General features: G+C 41.7%; 1 protein-coding gene across 7 annotated transcripts in view; it reads left to right on the top strand.

The window, feature by feature from the left end:
• The first annotated feature begins 394 nt into the window (after positions 1–394).
• Gpr55 (G protein-coupled receptor 55) overlaps positions 395–18,140 on the top strand; it is a 58,252-nt gene continuing 40,506 nt past the window's right edge. For 4 of the 7 annotated variants that reach the window (XM_085697336.2, XM_085697332.2, XM_085697333.2 and 1 more), the window contains exon 1: positions 411–546. Coding sequence is in view for 1 of the 7 variants with exons in the window: in XM_048428901.3 (XP_048284858.3) it covers positions 10,586–10,721 (136 nt within the window). In the remaining 6 variants the exon portion in view is untranslated. Of the gene's footprint in view, positions 597–10,459; positions 10,722–18,140 lie in introns of those variants that run through there. The other 3 variants (XM_048428907.3, XM_085697341.2, XM_048428901.3) reach the window with 3 other exon arrangements.

Raw genomic sequence — 18,140 nt, 5'->3', positions numbered from 1 at the left:
TATGGCCTTTCCAGTCTCTCGGTTTTGAACCCTCAGCCTCCAGTGCTATGAGAGTAAATCTCCATCGTTGACCCTACCAGCTTTCCATCAATATTGCAACAGTGGCCCAAAGGAAGCCAACACCACAAGGCAGTGTTCTGGACTCTTCTGACGATTCTCAGGGGCTCGGACTCTCAGGGTGTGAACTTCAGAAGCAGTTCTTGACCTTTCTTTTTCTGCTGTGTGAGACCAGGAGGCCTAAGAGGTTGGGGCTGTGGTTTTACCCTGACCCCCTTAGGAAGATAAAGCCCTAGTCAAGTAGCATCCCTTCATGGCTGGCCTTGGTTAGGAGTACAGAATGTTCTGGACTTTGAAAATTGTTACTTTTCCTGGGGCCTATTGTGAAAGGGTGACTTTCCCCTCCCATTGCCTGAAGCTGGTGAATTTTCTCTCGTCTTCAGAGCCAGTCTGATCTGGTTTCTGGAGAACCCTAGGCTTGGACCCCTGCAGGTCTTAGCTCTCAAACTAGCCCACACTCTTGTCTTCAGTGACACCCCCACTTTCCAGGTGAGAGTTCTGACCAGTTCTTTCTGGCTTAGGGTGGCTTTGTCTTCCTGGTAAGTTGTAAGCATCGGTATTCGTGTCTCCCATGGGCAGATCTTCTCAGTGCCTTCTGTTCTCTGAGGGAATCTGGGGGAAATGTTTGGGCTTTCAGTTTGTTTCATTTCTTTCCTTTCTTCTGAAGATGGAAGCAGCCAATGGCTTCCTGATAGTTCACTGTTTTCTTGGTGGCTTTTTGTCAGTCAGAATTCTACATGGGTTCGTAATAAGACTGTCTCCCTGCTATGTCATTCGGCTTTTGAAAGACGTTTTTGCTTTTGTCTGACACAAGTTATACAGACCCAGACATGGAGTAGGAAAAATAAGAGATAGTGGAAATTTTCAAAGGGTCAGAATTTTATACAGTCTCTAGAGTGCTGATAGTTTGGTTTGTGACTTTGACGTTCCTCTTAGAGTTTTTTGTTTGTTTGCTACTTTTTCTTTTTCTTCGTTATTGCCATTATTTTGTGATACATGTCTGAATATGTAACCAAGGATAGCCTCAAATTCATGACCCTTTTGCCTCAATCTTCCACAGAAATTTCTGGAATCTGTATCAACCTTTCTTGCAGCTAATCTTCCTGTCTGGGGGCTACCCCTGTTTATATTCCACTGAGCATATTTTTATGTAATCCTCATCAGTTGCTTCCTGTGTGCTTCCCTGTCTTGTTTTGACTTTGTAAACAATCTGATGCTCAGGGATCAGCTGTGACTTTGAAGGTTTTCTAGACCCAGTGCAAATCTGTGAACTGGATTCTTTCCTTTGTGGTTTGCTATCCCAGGGTTGTATATATAACAACTTGAGCTTACTTGCACATGAGCTCGGTTACCCTGTGATCTTGGCTCTCACCGCCACAGGTAACTCCCAGGAAGAGACTCCTGAAGCTGACATCTAGGAATTTCCCCAACCCCACTTTGCTCTTTGAGAAAACAACCTGTAGATGCTCACTGTGGGCTGTGGAGGGAAGCATGAGGAGGCAAAACTGATCCCCGGCCTCAAATCACTGCTTCATTGCACTCTTCTGATCTTTTAATTGTGTGCTGCTAAAACTCAGGGAGAAAGGATGAAGAGTTTGGTAGTTATTGATTAGGATTGCTGTGGTCACCATCTGTGTCTATGAAAATGATAATTCGGTGGTTTAGGAGTTTGGCTGACCAGGATCGTGACCTAACCTGAGTCCATCTTGTAGTCTGTCATTCATTGGGTGACCTTGGGCAAACTACCTTTCTGTGTTTGTTTCTTTACCCTTAAATTGACATTGATAGCATCTACCTCAGGATGGTTGAGAGTACCTGAAAGAACTGATGTTCCTGAAGTTCTTTAACCCAGTGCTAAGAACAGTGTATTCAGTAGACAGGGCATCTGGGGAGAGACAGAAGTGGGTGGAAGAGAAGGAGAGAGCACACATGTACCAACTTCTGCTTCGGGAGTGGAACGATCCTCCCCTCTGCACTATGTGCAAGGCTGTATTTCCAGAAGAGTCTTTGGGGCTTCAAATGTAACGGTTTCTAAGAGTTGAAAGCAAAGACTTCGGCTCATACATGAGGAAGGAGTAATGTATTGTGTTATCACAGGCTGGGCGTGACAGCATGTATCTATAACCCTAACTCTGGGGTGACAGAGCCTGGAAGAGTTGGAGCCAGTTTGACTATATAATGAGTTCAAGGCCAGCTTAAGCTACTCAGTCATACCCCATCTGAAGAAGAAAAATCATCAATGCTATGTCCATGATAAATTCCTGGGCCATGCTGAGTAATAATGCCATGGTTATAATATATGTAATTATTGTTATGCTATATTATATACATGTACACACACATATATGTATATATATGTAATTGGTAAAAAATATAAATGAATGTTTGTTTGTAGGCTAAGACTGCTCCTTTCCAGACTGCTCAGACCCGAATAATCACACAGAAATATTCTTAAAATATTTTAAATGTCATATTCTGTAAGTCTTTGAAGTGTTGAAGATTATTTATCTAACTGAAATATATCTCTTTATATCTAAGAAACCTAATAAACATAACTACAGTTTGATTATTATAGATGACTATCTATTAATCTGCATTTCTTAACTATACGTTACATTTTTAAATGAGCTGCACAGTCACAATACCTGAAACAAGAGTAGAAATACAGATATACAGAGTAACAAAATCAACTTTAAATTTGTATCAATAGACCAAGATCCATATCAATGCTAAGTATTCATCTCTATATTATATCCCCCTTTAATTGAAAGCAAATATTTATAGATAAACATTTTGGAAATTTGGGCATAGTTTTCTCCAAGCTTTTTCCTGCTGTTTGTTGGGCAAAGTGTTTTTAGGGTTAGGGTTCATGGAGACTTAAGATTAAGTGGGACTTGTTACATCAAACCATATCAGCCAGGAAGAAATCCACAGGTTCCCATCCTCTGTGAAAACAAAAGCAGAACCTTTTTTCCAAAGCAACATATCCTTAGACACAAATTTTGAAGTCAAGATACCTTTATGTTGGTTTAGCTTAGCAGTTCCCAGAATCAAATGTCTCTCTGCAGTCAAAATATTCAAAGAAAATACAATAATATACATAATCCAGACTCTTTGTGTATGTTTCATCTTTTTGTGGCTTCTTTTTCTTTACTTCTTTAATCTTTGTCTGTACTCCTTTATATTACTTTTACTGTCTCTTTAAAGACCTTATTTTTTAAACCTATTTCTTTTTATAACTGTCTATACTTTTTTACTCTCTCTCTCAAGCCTACATACATTTTTTAAACACACTGTGATCCATTCAGAGGTTTATTTTTGTATGAATCTCTCTTTAATGTGTATCTGTAATCATTTTCTGACAAGAAACACTTTTAAAATGGTAAGTGGCTTGGTCACAGCAGCCCTAGATGTTGGCTCCACCTCTCTTGGTCTTTCAATATGGTGGAGGTATGTTTGCCACCAGCTCTGGGACTACTGGGTGGGAGCCGTGCTCACATCTCAACTCTGGGAAGCACCATGCAGCACATAAACCCTTTTTGTCTGAGTAAAAGCTAAATCTGGAAATGCCTCTGTGTATGATGATGGGAATCCACCATGCTTTCCTGTCTGTGCATGCCTAGCAGGCCTAATCCAACTGCTTGCCCAAGCAGGGTTGCTGAGTAGCAGGCTTGTTCTCAGGTACTTTCCTCCTCATCCTGAGTAGGCATCCAAGCACTTGGACCTGAGTATATGGCTGGACATGTGGGTTAGCCCCAAACATATCGACACCATTCTGTAGGCTGGCAACAAGGATGGGATTAATTGGTAGTCATCTACAATAGTTAAACTGTAGTCATGTTAGTTAGGTTTCCTAGATATACAGAGATATATCTCAGATGGATAATCTTCGGCACTTCAAAGACTTGCAGAATATGACATTTAAAATGTTTTAAGAACTTAGATTTTTCTTGATAGTGAGACATGTCTGTTTCTGACAACACCAATTACTTCAGAGAGGTTGATGGGCATTGAAGAAACATGTTATGAATTTGCCTTCAATGTGGCAAGACTAGCCATTTGGGCAAGAAACTGCTCTTGCCTGGACTGCCTTATGGTATGCTATATAAATTAGACATGCAGGACCCACAGAAAACTGACTGCTCAACTTTCCAAAAGACAGAACAGTACTTCAGGGTTCCTGATTCACAGAAACTGCCAGATATTCTACAAGACACAGCAGAAAGCCATTGATGAACTTTGCCATCACAGGGCAGAACAGATCTTCCAATTTCCTGCTTCACGAAAAAGTCTGCTGGATATTATGGGCCTGTAAGCTGAAGATGGATGCCCCAACATTACAGAAGAACTTTGGGTGACTGTCCAGGCAGCAGGATGTCTCTGTCAATTCTAGAACTTTGGAAGTTGCTTACAATGCACTTCCTGTTTACTTAGATAATAACATATCCTTTTAGAGTCTTTGAAGAGTTGAAGACAGAGAGCTATAGCTATAGTTTTCCTTAGTTGTGATAAATTAGATATGAAACTTTCCAAATACAAATAGACTAAATATTGTAACTATAATTCTTGCTTGATAACTGTTTTTATATGTATTTTTACTATATTAAAGTTAAAACCTTCCTTTTTATTTAGACAGAAAAGGGGAGATGATGTTGGATATCCTTCTGTTTTTGTGTTACTTTTATTGGTTGATGCATGAAGTTGTTTTAGTCAATGACTTAGCAGAGCAAAACCAGGCAGAAAGTCTGAACAGGATATATATATATATATATATATATATATATATATATATATATATAGAGAGAGAGAGAGAGAGAGAGAGAGAGAGAGAGAGAGAAAGAGAGAATAAGCAGAGTCAGAGAGACACCATGCAGCTGCAAAAGGAGAAAGATATCAGCCACTTTTTTTTACCATGAGGTAAGCCACAGCCTCATGGCAATAGACACATTAATTGAAATGGGTTAATTCAAGGTGTAAGAGCTAGCTAGAAATATGCAAGAGTCATTGACCAAACAGTGTTGTAATTACATAGTTTCAGTGTGATTATTCAGGTCTGAGCCTTTGGGGAAGCGAAAGAGCAGCCTCAGCAAACATTTGTTTTTATCTTTTCTGCAAGTTTAATATCTAATGAAAAAAAAAGAGAGAGCTTGATGCATGCCTTAATCCCAGAGGCAACCTGATTGATCTCTGTGAGTTTGAGGACAGACTGGTTTACATAGCAATTTCCAAGACAGTCAGAGCTGCATAACAGAGAGATCCTGACTCAAAAAACAAGACAAAACAAGACAAAATAGAAAACTCTAAAAACAAACAAAAAAAGAATACAAAAAAGTTTGAGGAGATGGCTCAGAAGCCGGATGTACTTTCTCCTGAGGCTGACGACCTGAGGGTGATCCCCAGAGTCCCCATTGTGACAGGAGAGAACTTTACTCCTCCTCAGGTTGTTCTCTGACTTCCACACCCAGTCCATGGCATACCACCCCCGCATGGCACACACTGCTTTAGTTAGGGTTATTGCTGTAAAGAGACACCATAACCACGGCAACTCTTATAAGGAAAACATTTAATTGGGGTTGACTTACAGTTTCAGAGGTTCAGTCCATTAACATCATGGCAGGGACTAGAGTCGCATGCAGGCAGCTGGGGTGCTGGAGCTGAGAGTCCTACATCTTGCAGGCAACAGGAAGTTTACTGACACACTGGGTGGCATCCTGAGTATAGGAAACCTTGAAACCCTCCCCCGTAGTGACACTCTTCCTCCAATTAGGTCATACCCACTCCAACAAAGCCACATCTCCTAATAGGACCACTTCCTATGAGATTATGGGGGCCAGTTACATTTAAACTACCACACACACATGCCAAATGAAAAATAAATTTAAAAGAATAAAAACTTGGGAATGAAGCCTTACTTTCAGTTGAATGCTAGCAAAATAGTTGTTACTGGCCTTCCCCTGGGGCTTTCTCCCTGCCTTTTAGAGAATTGGCAAGCCTCTAGTTTAAAGATGCCACTATAATCTTTCTTGCCATACTTTCTGTAGGATTCTACATTATGGATATCTGGTCTACCATGGGGATGGGTAATGTTCTCTATACTTGAATTGTACTTGATTTTACTTTGTAGTTGGAAGAACATCCCACTGAGTCAGCATTTCATAGATTCTGACACTGCCAACATGCCACAATCTCACACCTGAAAATTCTCAGGTGTAGAACAGACTGAAAAGAATGTGGATCAAGAAAGAGCCTGTGTTTAGGTTGTTGGAATTTCACATATGTGCTGAACACGGAATTTGTGTGAAAGTCTCTTTTTCTCTTTTCTAAGAACATCTGATTAACTGTCGCACCTACTCATAATGAGGCTATAAAGTGGTTGTCACATCAAGGAACCACAGAAAGCAGGAAGTCGAGACCTATCTACTGAGGCGTGTCTGAGGAAATAACCCCAAATCACTAAGAGGACAGAGTGTTTGTGTTACCTCCCATGATCCCAAGGGTGTGTTGGGAAGAATCCCTTGCCACTCAAAGTACACAGAGATGACCATTTTCTGGAAGGTGAAGTGAGGCAGGTTATCTGCTCTTGATGACGGGAGAAACGACTGTAACATAATAAAGGGATACCGATATTAGGAGAAATTTATAGATGAATCTGTCTCTAATGGCAGCTGCAACAAGAGGCATTTGACCAGGCCTAGTGGGTGGCACATGGCACCTAGTGGGTTGAAGCAGGAGAGATCACAAGTTAAAGGCTAAACTGGCTGTACCTGTTTACCCTGGAGTGAGCTCCAGGGTAGCGTGGGATGTATAGCAAGACGCATCTAAGAAAAACAAACAAGCAAAACAAGACAGCAAATTTTTAGAAGTGGCCGTGCTTCTTCTCACCTGCTGATTCAAATTGTTTGGCGGGGATTGCTTAAAAGATGGTGTGAGAAGGCTCTTCTGGCCATTTCACAGTCATGGCAAAAGTATGCAGGAATTGAAATTTTTTTTTTGAAAGAGTGGTGTGCTATGCATGCAATATTTTCCAAGTCTGAAGTTTCAAAACAAAGTATTTTTGGGAACTTGAAAAGCACTAAGACCTTTTGAAAAACATCTGTCAAGGTAGGTCTGTGAGGGTTCCCTAGAGGAACAGAACTGATAGAACACATAGAGTTTGTTAAGTCAGCTTATATTGAAATAGTAACAAGAACTGCCCTACACCCAAGAGGCTGACAACCTTGTGATTGCTGGGTTGTTGAGGCTGGGCATTTTAGCAATTGCAATCTGGCATTGAAAACCTGGAGGGTTTCTGGAGAATTCTTAGTCCATGACAGAGGTTTAGAAACGCTGGTTCTGATTTCAGAGAAGTTATGTTGGCAAGAAGGAAGGCCAAGGGAACAAAGGCATTTATAATCTGCCCTCTGTCTTGCCCTTTTGAAATCTGAGCTGCTATCAGAAGGTGCTCCCCCACTTTCCCCCACATCTGGGGTGGGTCTTTGAACATCAGTGGAAGTGATCAGGACTGTTCTTGGGGTAATTCGAACCTGCGGCACGCTGACATCGGAACCAGTCAGTGAATATTTACTAAGTGCTTCTGAATTGTAGACAGTGTTCTGTGTGCATTTTATATATTGATTCATTGAATCCTCCCAGCAGTCCCATGTTGCAAAGGTTGTTACTGTTATCTCCACGTTCTAAAAAAGGAAGGGGGGTCACTTCCTGCAGGTGTATGCTCACTTTCAGCATTTGGTTGGTTCTGGCTATTTTACTTCGGATCTCACCCTGTTGCTCTCAGGCCTCTTTTCTTGGTTTATTATTTTTATTTTGTCCTGGGCACCTGTCACCAGCTGCCCTTCTATGACAGAAGTGGTTCCCCCAGCCCCCACCACAGTGGGTATTTGCAACCATCTGAAAATTTCTGCTTCTCAGAAAGGAACCTAGAGCCAGCAGGAACCAGGGCTGGCCTCAGCTAAAACTCTGGGGTTCGAGAATTTTTGACCTAGGAGCTAATACTATGGGGGATGTTGTCAGGACACAGGAACTCCTGTGAGGCTTCTGCCAGTGACTTGGAGAGGAGGGAACTAGGGCTAAGCAGAGCACCAAGAGGGAATGGATCCTGAGAGTGTTCACTGAACACTCGCAGACCATATTATTTCAGACAATAAAGTGGCTCCACAGTTGGAACAAAGGCTTGGATCCATTGTTGTAGTTAGAGTACTGTTAATTAGTCAGTAACCCATTAGTTAGTATTACTATTGCTGTGATAACACACCATGACCAAAAGTACACCCTGGTAGGGTAAGGCTAGCGGACCTGTTCCAAAGATGCTTGCAGGTTGCCAGAAGCAGGGACATTTTTGACTGCCTAAAGCACTGTTCAGGAGGGTTTCTGAGGCACGTCAGGCTTGGGCTGTATAACGGAGTCTGAAACACTTGAGTCATGGAACTTGCTCCACAGCCTTCTGGTTATGATTTGGCCTCCTGGGCAGCTTGGCTTGTGTTGAGACTTCTGTCTTGGCTTCTGCTGATCAGAAGCCAGTGGTTGGCAGCTTTGGAAGCTGAGGTTCTCATAATGAGCTCAGCTAACATGACTTGCTCCCCCAGGCCTGTGTATCATGCCCGTGAGCCTCCAGGGCTGATGACTCTCCTTGGGATTCCCCTGGGGGAGGAAGTTTCTGACGCCCCTGGGAGACAAGCAATCTCTCTTCCTGGTCTTGTGCAGACTCAAGCTCAAGGTCTTTAACCAAGCTCCTGCTGGGGGTTGCTTACAGCCACCCTGTCTCTTAATGCCTTACCATCTGCTGCAGCCCTGGGTTCTCTTCTGATGGTCAATCGGAAGCTGTCTGAATTTCCTGCCATCTATAACAGATCTCTGTCCTCTTGTTGCTGTTGGTTTTCGAGACAGGATTTCTCTGGCTGTCCTGGAACTTGCTTTGAGGACCCGGCTGGCCTTGAATTCACAGACATCCTACTACTGCTTTTGCCTCCCGAGTGCTGGGGTTAAGGTGTATGCCCCCACTGCCTGTCTGATCACTGCATTTTTTAAACTAAAAGTTGTACGAACTGGGGCCTGGGCCACAACTCAGAGCCTTCCACTGCTCTGAAGGAGGTAAATGGGCGGAGAGCGTGGGCTGAGAAGGTGGTGAGTCAGAGGAACTAGCCGTGTCAGAGGCTGGGGACAGGTCTGAGGATGCTCCCATGGAAGAGGCCAGGGGCCATTTGGGCAGTGGGGATGCCTGACTGATAACCCACAGCACATACTTCTGCAGTGTGCACTCTCTGTCTCTCTCCAGCCCCCAGACTTCAGAAATGCCTATGATGTTTGTGACTGCCAGTGGACTGTAGACTTGGTGGGACTCTAAGAAGGGACAGAAGGATGGCAGGGGCATGGGGAAAGCAGAGGGCTGAACTCAAAGAAGGCTGTGGAGGGGTCAGTAGCCCAACTCTGGAGACTTTCAGAACCTTCCCCAGGTCATGGGACAGTTCTCTATAGACCATTAAATGCTTAGTGTGTCAGAACCCCAGCTGGCTTCACATGTCTAGACCACTTTGCACCTGTGTGTGTTTGAGAGTATACACACACACATGCTCATGTATGTTGTATGTGGAAGCCAGAAATGGTTGGTTATCTTCCTCAATTGCTCAACACTGTTTTTTGAGACTAAACTCTCACTAAACTGAGAGCTGTGCTGGCCGGCAAACTCTAGGAATCCTCCTGTCTCTGTCTCCCTAGGACTGGGAATACAGATCCTGCTGTGCCATACTCATTTGGGGATCTGAACTCAGGTCCTTGTATTTGTACACGAACTTTAAAGACTGAGCCGTCTAGGCAGTCTCTAGGCTGCACCTTTAAGGATCTGTATATTATTACTGAAGGCTTGGAGAAGGCCTTTTCCATGTGATGATCACCAAGTGTGCAGCTCTGGGCACCATAGCTGGTCTCACCACAGGCCTTTCATTCCCGATGGGCCATGGCCTGCTGTCTGCATCCACAAGCCTCAATGAGAGTTCCCCTCCTTGAGGTCCAGGGACCGAGTTTGTCCTCCAATACAATCTTCTCTGGGCCCGATGAAAGGGAGGGGAGTTACCTTATTTTCACGTTTAAGTTCTGACTGGTACTGAGCAAGCATGCTCCTCTGTACCAAGGCCTAGGCTGTTTTGAAGGCTCTCGGTACAGGTTGTCAGATCGCCTTCTGGAAGCCACCCACAGCTGAAAGCTGGCAGGCACCCACTTGATAAATCTCTGCCAACTTGTTATGAAAAAGAAGTTTCGTTTCGTTTTTACTTCTTTGATTACGTGTGAGGTGTGTTTAAAAAAATATCCGTGCTACTTATTTTTGAATGGAGTTAGTAATCATGAAAATGATTTCAAATGTCATCCAATTTCTGTTTAGCTGTAAGAAAACAAATCGGTTCAGAGAAAGAAGGGAATGTCTTGTTATCTGTGTGGCTTTTGTTATGAGAGTAGGAAGACCAAAAGGGGAACGAAAAGGAAAACAAGCAAATAGCTGGCAAGTGGGGAGCGAGATGGGAGAGAAACCCCAGCAAGGATGAAAGAGCACAGTGTGGAGCTGTTGTGCACCATCTCTGGGACCCCAGCAAGCATCCAGCATTTGAGAAGCGGTGATGGAGAAAGAGAGACCAGGCGGACATTCTTCTCCATCTTCCAGAAAAGAAACCCTTGTGGTACGTAAGGTGTCAGGTGTCATTGACACAGTGATTCCCCTTAAGGAATTAAAAACTTCAAGGTTTAAAAACAATAATCCCAGAGGGAAGTAAAATGATTTATAACTGGGTAATAATGGTTACTAATTACCTGGATACCTGGTGGAAGGATATATAAATATATAAATATATATATATATATATATTCTTAAGTGAAAATCGCCAGTTATAAGGTTGGATCCTTACGTACCTGCCAACTTCTCTTTGCATTCTTAAAGACTAAATCCAAAGGCAGAGAGGGAAAGTGGACTCTATTTGATATGTGGAGTCAGAAATTATCGGAGATTGTTTTCTCGTCTTTGGGGCTTATGTCGGTGCTTTTTTTCCCTTCCTCCTCCTCGTTGGTGTTTTGAAACAGTCTTACGTAGCCCCAGGCTGGCCTTAACACTACTGATCCTCCTGCCTCTACTTTCCAAGTGCTTGGATTACAGACATGTCTGTTGTATCTAGATAATTTTTTAAAAATGATTTTGCAATAATTAAAAGCATTATGAAAGGTGGTCTAGTCTGTCTTGTTTCTCTTGGGCAGTGTGGTTAGAGAGCAGGGGAAAGTTACCTAGAGGCCTGGAGTAGGAGTCAGGGATGGGCAGGTTGATGTCCAGATCTCTGTGCGGTTCCCTGTATTCCCTGGTGATAGGGCCAACATCTGATGAACCACAGATACAAAGGCCAGCAGGCAGATGACGGAAGACCCTGGTGGGGAAGAGAAGCTAGTGAGGGCGCTGATGGGTGTTGGCACAGAGGGAGGCTGGGTTGTAGATGCCATGCCTCCTGTGCCTATTGGGTGGAATGCAGAGAATTCTTGCCTAGGCCAGCTAAGGGCTGCAAACTTTGCATGTAGCTTTTCCACACTTCTTTAGAAAAGACTTGGGGATGAGAAGTTAAATCTGAAGACAGCAGCACTTGGAGCATGAGACTCAGCTTTACTGGGCAAGGCGCAGGGTGTATGAAATGGGTTTTATTCCCCGTCCAGCTAAAAACACAACCAAATCCCTTATTACACTTGCAACTTGGATACAGTCTTCTCGATTGCCAGTGTGTGCTGCTCTTTAGTTACATTCTTGTCCTTGGCATGGGAGCACCCGGTTGGCTGGCTTCCGTTCCAGAGTAGCTGAAGAGCTCCGAGGTTTGCTGCCTCAGCGCATCTTATGGCGTCCTGCTTTTGTCTCGCCTCTGCCAAGGTCATCTGCTGTCACTGATATCGGTAATGACACCGCCATTTCCTACACATTCCTAGAACAACAGGAACCCACCTCAATAAAATAGGCCCACACCACAAAATAACCATGGTTCAGGCCAAGAGGAAGTGGCCAGAAAATTGAAGGCTTGGCCAGGTATGTGTTCTGCTTGGCAGCAGGTGAAGAGGTGGCAGCGCCAGCTAAGGGTCCCTGGGATTGGATGTGGAAAGATGGCGAGTGAACTTTGAGCCGCACTCAGTTCAAGTGGGAAAATCTGGGGCAGGGTTGGCGGGGAGGGGGACCCAGGTTCAGCACAAACATGTGAATATTCCCATCTACTTTGGGGTTTGCCAACAGGATACTATCAAGATTTTTCTCTCGCTTTGGAGGAGTGTCCCAAAGAGTCCTAGGAGGGTCCCAAGGAATCACAATGTGTGTCTCTGCTGGCTCTGTCCCACAGCCTCCCAAGTCCCAAGGATTTGGTAGACCAGTCTTTCTTGCTGCCATTTTAATCCCAACTTGGCTTGGTCTAGGTGGAAGCTGCCATGGGAACTTGCCTGCCCTGTTGCAGAACCCCCTTCTTCCGTACACTTGGCTCAGCCTCCACAACCATCAGCTTTTGGCAGCCTTATTTCATTAGTCTCCACCGCACACCCACTCATTCATCCCTGCAGCATCTCAGCCTAGCAAGCAGGCCTACTGTCGTCTCCACCCTGAGCCAGACGTGCTGTGTTTTTATAGTGCATGACAGTGTTTTGATACACGGATACATCGTGAAATGATCAAATCCAGCTAACATTTCCATCAACTCATAGGCTTATTGTTTTTCCTTTTGAAAACATTTGCTATCCTCTCTTAGCAGTGGTCAGATCCATAAGTTTATTGGTAACAACTCTCACCATGCAGTTGAATAGATCTCTAGAACTTTCTATTCTTATATGAAGCTTTTTACATTTTGAACAACATGGTCCATTTCTCTCTCCCCCCCTCCTCCCCCATTTCTTTTCTTTTCACTGCATTGGTTTTTCTAAGAAATGAAGTCATTCATCTCTGGGTCTCTACTTGATTTTTGAGGTTTTTTGTTGTTGTTTGTTTGTTTGTTTTCATTCAAGACAAGGGCTTGCTTTGGAGCCCAGGCTGACCCAAAAATCTTTATCCCTTCCTGTCTCAGCCTACTATGTCCTAAGGTTTTAGGCATGTGCCACCTGTCTGTATGGAGAGTCCATACATTTGACAGGGGGTTTCAAGATAGGATTTCTCGGTGTAACAGCTCTCGCTGTCCTGGAACTCATTTTGTAGACCAGGCTGGCCTTGAACTCAGAGGTCTGCCTACCTCTGCCTCCTGAACACTTGGGACTAAAGGTGCATGGTTTAAGGCAGGGTGGAAAAGTCTATTGCTTTATTTTTTTCAATTTGAAGATTTTTTTATTCTTTGCAAAGTTAAATTTATTTATTCCAATTATTTTCTATTGTTTTTCTTGAGCTATATATTTTTCTCCACTCCCCTCCCTTTCTCCCCTCTCTCCATCTACCCTCTCCCATGATCCCCATGCTCTAAGTCTGCTCAGGAGATCTTGTTTTTTTTTACTTTCTATGTACATTAGATCTATGTATGTCTTTCTTAGGATCCTCGTTGTTGTCTAGTTTCTCTGGGGTTGTAGGCTGGTTTTTCTTTGCTTTATGACTAAAAACCACTTAAAAGTGGGTATATCTTATATCTGTATTTCTGGGTCTGGGTTACCTCACTCAATATATTGTTTTCTAGATCCATCCATTTGCCAGCAAATTTCAAGATGTCATTATTTTTTTCCACTCTGTAGTACTCCATTGTGTAAATGTACCACACCTTCTTTATCTATTCTTCTGTCGAGGAACATTTAGGTTGTTTCCAGATTCTAGCTATGACAAATAATGCTGCTATGAACATAGTTGAGCACATGTCCTTGTGGTATGACTGAGTATCCTTTGGGTATATACCTAAAAGTGGTATTGTTGGGTCTTGAGGTAGGTTGTTTCCAGATTTTCTGAGAAATCACCATACTGATTTCCAAAGTGAATGTACCAGTCTGCACTCCCACCAGCAATGCAGAAGTGTTCCCTTTACCCCACATCCTATCCAGCATAAGCTATCATCAATATTTTTGATCTTTGCCATTCTTACAGGTACAAGATGGAATCTCAGAGTTGTTTTGATTTGCATTTCTCTGATGGCTAAGGATGTTGAGCACTTCCTTAAGAACATTACAACTATTTTAAATTCCTTTGTTAAGAGTGTTAAAAGTTCATTGCTTAGGTCTGTACTCCATTTTTTAAAATTGGATTATTTGTTCTTTTGATGACCAATTTCTTGAGTTCTTTGTATATTTTGGAGATCAGTCCTCTGTCCAATATGGGGTTGGTAGAGATCTTTTCCCATTCTGTAGGCCGCCGTTTTGTCTTGTTGACCATGTTCTTTGCTTTACAGAAGTTTCTCAGTTTCAGGAGATTCCATTTATTAATTGCTTCTCTCAGTGTCTGTGCTACTGTGGTCTCCTGTACCAATGCATTCAAGTGTACTTCCTATTTTCTCTTCTTTGAGGTTCAGTGTGGTTGGCTTTATGTTGAGGTCTTTGATTCATTTGAACTTGAGTTTTGTGTATGGCAATAGATAGGGATCTATTTTCATTCTTCTACGTGTTAATACACAGTATGCCAGCACCTTTTGTTAAATATGTTTTTTTTTCATTTTACATTTTTTGCTCCTTTGTCAAAAATTAGATGTACATAGGTGTGTGAATTGATATCCGGGTCTTAAAATCGATTCCATAGGTCCTCCTATCTGTTTTTATGCCAATACCAAGCTGTTTTCAGTATTGTGCTTTTGTAGTAGGGTTTGAAGTCAGGGATTGTGATGCCTCCAGAAGTTCTTTTATTGTACAGGATTGTTTTGGCTATTCTGGGTTTTTGTTTTTCCATATAAATGTGTATTGTTCTTTCGAGGTCTGTGAAGAATTTTTCTGGGATTTTGATGGGCATTGCAATTAATCTGTAGATTGCTTTTGATAAGATTGCCATTTTTACTATGTTAATTCTACCCACCCAAGAGCATGGGAGATTTTTCCATTTTCTGGTGTCTTCTTCAATGCTGTCCTCTTCAATTTCTTCTTCAAAGATTTAAAATTCTTGTCATATAGGTCTTCCACTTGTTTGATTAGAGTTACTCCAAGATATTTTATGTTATTTGTGGCTATTGTGAAGGGTGATGTTCTCTGATTTCTTTCTCAGCCCATTTAGTATCTGTATAAAACAGGGATACTGATTTTCTTTTAGTTAATCTTGTATCCTGATATATTACTGAAGGTGTTTATGAGTTGTAGAAGTTCCTTGGTAGAATTTTTGGGGTCTCACTGAGTATTTTTGTATACATGTTCATGAATGGGATTGGTCTGTAATTCTCTTTCTTAGTAATTTTATGTGGTTTGAGTATCAGGGAAATTGAAGCCTTGTAAAAAGAGTTTGGCAATGTTCCTTCTATTTCTGTTGTGTGGAACAAATTGAGGAGTATTGGTATTAGTTCTTCTTTGTAGAATTCTGTGCTGAAACTATCTGGTCCTGTGCTTTTTTTGTTTATTCTTTTGTTTTGCTTTGTTTTTTGGTTGGGAGACTTTTGATGACTGTTTCTATTTCTTCAGCATTTATAGGTCTGTTTAACTTGCTTGTCTAGTCTTGATTTAATTTTGGTAAGTGATATTTATCCAGAAAATTATCCACTTCTTTTAATTTTTCCAATTTTGTGGCATGCAGGTTTTCAAAGTATGACCTGATGATTCTCTGGATCTCCTTTGTGTTTATTGTTATGTCCCCCTTTTCATTTCTGATTTTTGTTAATTTGGACATTCTCTTTCTGCCTTTTGATTAGTTTGGATAAAGGTTTTTCTATTTTGTTGATTTTGTCAAAGAAGCGACACTTTGTCTCATTGATTCTTTGTATTTTTTTTAAAATTTCTATTTTGTTGATTTCTGCTCTCAATTTGATTATTTCTTGCCGTCTAGTCCTCTTTGGTGAGTTTGCTTCTTTTTGTTCTAGAGTTTTCAGGTGTTCTGTAGTTCACTAGTGTGGGATTTTTTCCCCCTTATTCATGTAGACATTTAGTTCTGTGAACTTTCCTCTTAACACTGCTTTCATTGTGTCCCACGAATTTGGGTATGTTGTGTGATCATTTTCATTGAATTTTAGGAAGTCTTTGATTTCTTCCTTGATCCGTTGATGATTTAAGTGAGCATTGTTTAATTTCCGTGTGTTTGTGGGATTTTTGAAATTAGTGTTGCTGTTGAATTCTAATTTTCAGCCAAGGTGATCTGATAAGATACATGTAGTTATTCCAGTTTTTTTTTTTGTATCTGTTGAGGTTTGTTTTGTTACCGAATTTGTGGTCAATTTTAGAGAGGGTTCCATGAGGTGCTAAGAAGATATATTCTTTTATGTTTGGATGGAATGTTCTATAGATGTTAAGTCCATTTGAGTCATAACATCTGCTAGTCTCCTTATTTTTCTGTTAAGTTTCTGTCTTTCAGACCTTTCCAGTGGTGAGAGTGGACTGTTGAAGTCTCCCACTATTAGTGTGTGGGGTTTAATGGGGTGATTTTAGCTTCAGTAGTGTTTCTTTTACATATGAGGGTGCCCTCGTAATTGGGCATAGATGTTCAGTATTGAGATTTCCTCTTGATGGATTTTTCCTGTGACTAATATGAAATGTCCTTCTTTGTCTCTTTTGATTGATTTTAGTTTGAAGTCTATTTTGTTAGATATTAGGACAGCTACACCAGCTTGTCTCTTAGGTCCATTTGATTGGAAAAATTTTCCCCAACCCTTTTCTCTGAGGTGATGTCTGTCTTTGAGGTCAGGGTGTGTTTCTTACTGTATGCAGCAGAAGGATGGATTCTGTTTTCATATCCAATCTGTTAACCTGTGTCTTTTTATAGGTGAGTTGAGTCCATTAATATTAAGGGATATTAATGACCAATGATTGCTAGTTCCTATTATTTTAGTTTTCGTTGTTGGTGATGTGTGTTTTCCCCTTCTTTGGGATTTGCTCCTGTGAGATCAACTATTGTCTGTGTTTTTGTGGATGTAGCTAAGTTTCTTGGGTTAGAATTTTTCTTCTAATACTTTGTGTAGTACTGGGTTTGTAACTAGGTGTTGGTTAAATCTGGTTCTGTCATGGAATATCTTGTTTTATCCATCTACGGTGATTCAAAGTTTTTCTGAGTATAGTAGCCTGAGCTGGCACCCATGGTCTCTTAATGTCTGCCCAAGCCTTGACCAAGACCTTCTGACTTTCATTGTTTCCATATCAGGTATAATCCTCATATGTCTACCTTTATATGTTACTTGGCTTTTTCCTTTTCTGCTCTTCATATTCTTTCTTTATTCTGTATGTTCCACAGTTTGATTATTATATGGCAAGGGACTTTTTTTAATGGTCCAGTCTATTTGGTGTTCTGTAAACTTCTTAGGCCCTCATAGGGATATCCTTCTTTGGGTTGGGAAAGTTTTCTTCTATGATTTTGTTGAATATATTTTCTATGCCTTTGAGTTGGACTTCTCCTTCTTTTCTCTCTATTATTCTTAATCTTGGTATTTTCATGGTGTTCCATAGTTCCTGGATATTTTGTGTTAAGTTTTTTTCTAGATTTAACGTTTCCTTTGACAGATGAGCCTATTTCCTCTACCATATCTTTTGTTTGTCTTTTCCTTCATTTATTTAAGATAATTTTTCATTTCTTCTTTTAGGGCCTCAAACATTCTCCTAAAGTTATTTTTTAGGTTATTTTCTTCTGCTTCATCTGTATTGGGGTGTTCTAGTCTTGCCATTGTAGGGCCAGTAGTTTTTGTTGGTGTCATGTTGCTCTTTGTGGTGTTGAATGTGTTCTTACCTTGTCTACCCATCTTTTCCTCTGATTGGTGTAGTTGGTGCCATGTCTCTGGTGATCAGTCTTCCAGGTGACAGTGGACCCAAGACTCAGATGGTTGTTCCTCATTTTGGAGTCAGGGCCATGTTTCCAGTCTCTCCAGAGGTTTCTTGGTGTTCCTGAAGGTTGCTCTGCTATTCTGGAGGTCGTGTGGGCCTGCTCCCACAGAGATTGCTTGTTTGGGTCTCCTTCTGCAGAGGTTGCTGGCTTGGGCCTATTCCCACAGGTGTCCCTGTTTTAATCCTGCTCC

This window comes from Myodes glareolus, chromosome 1 (assembly GCF_982192425.1).
Source record: "Myodes glareolus chromosome 1, mMyoGla1.1, whole genome shotgun sequence".
Classification (NCBI taxonomy): domain Eukaryota; kingdom Metazoa; phylum Chordata; class Mammalia; order Rodentia; family Cricetidae; genus Myodes; species Myodes glareolus.
The sequence above is the reverse complement of the archived record's forward strand: the minus strand, read 5'-3'. Positions and strand labels throughout refer to the sequence as shown.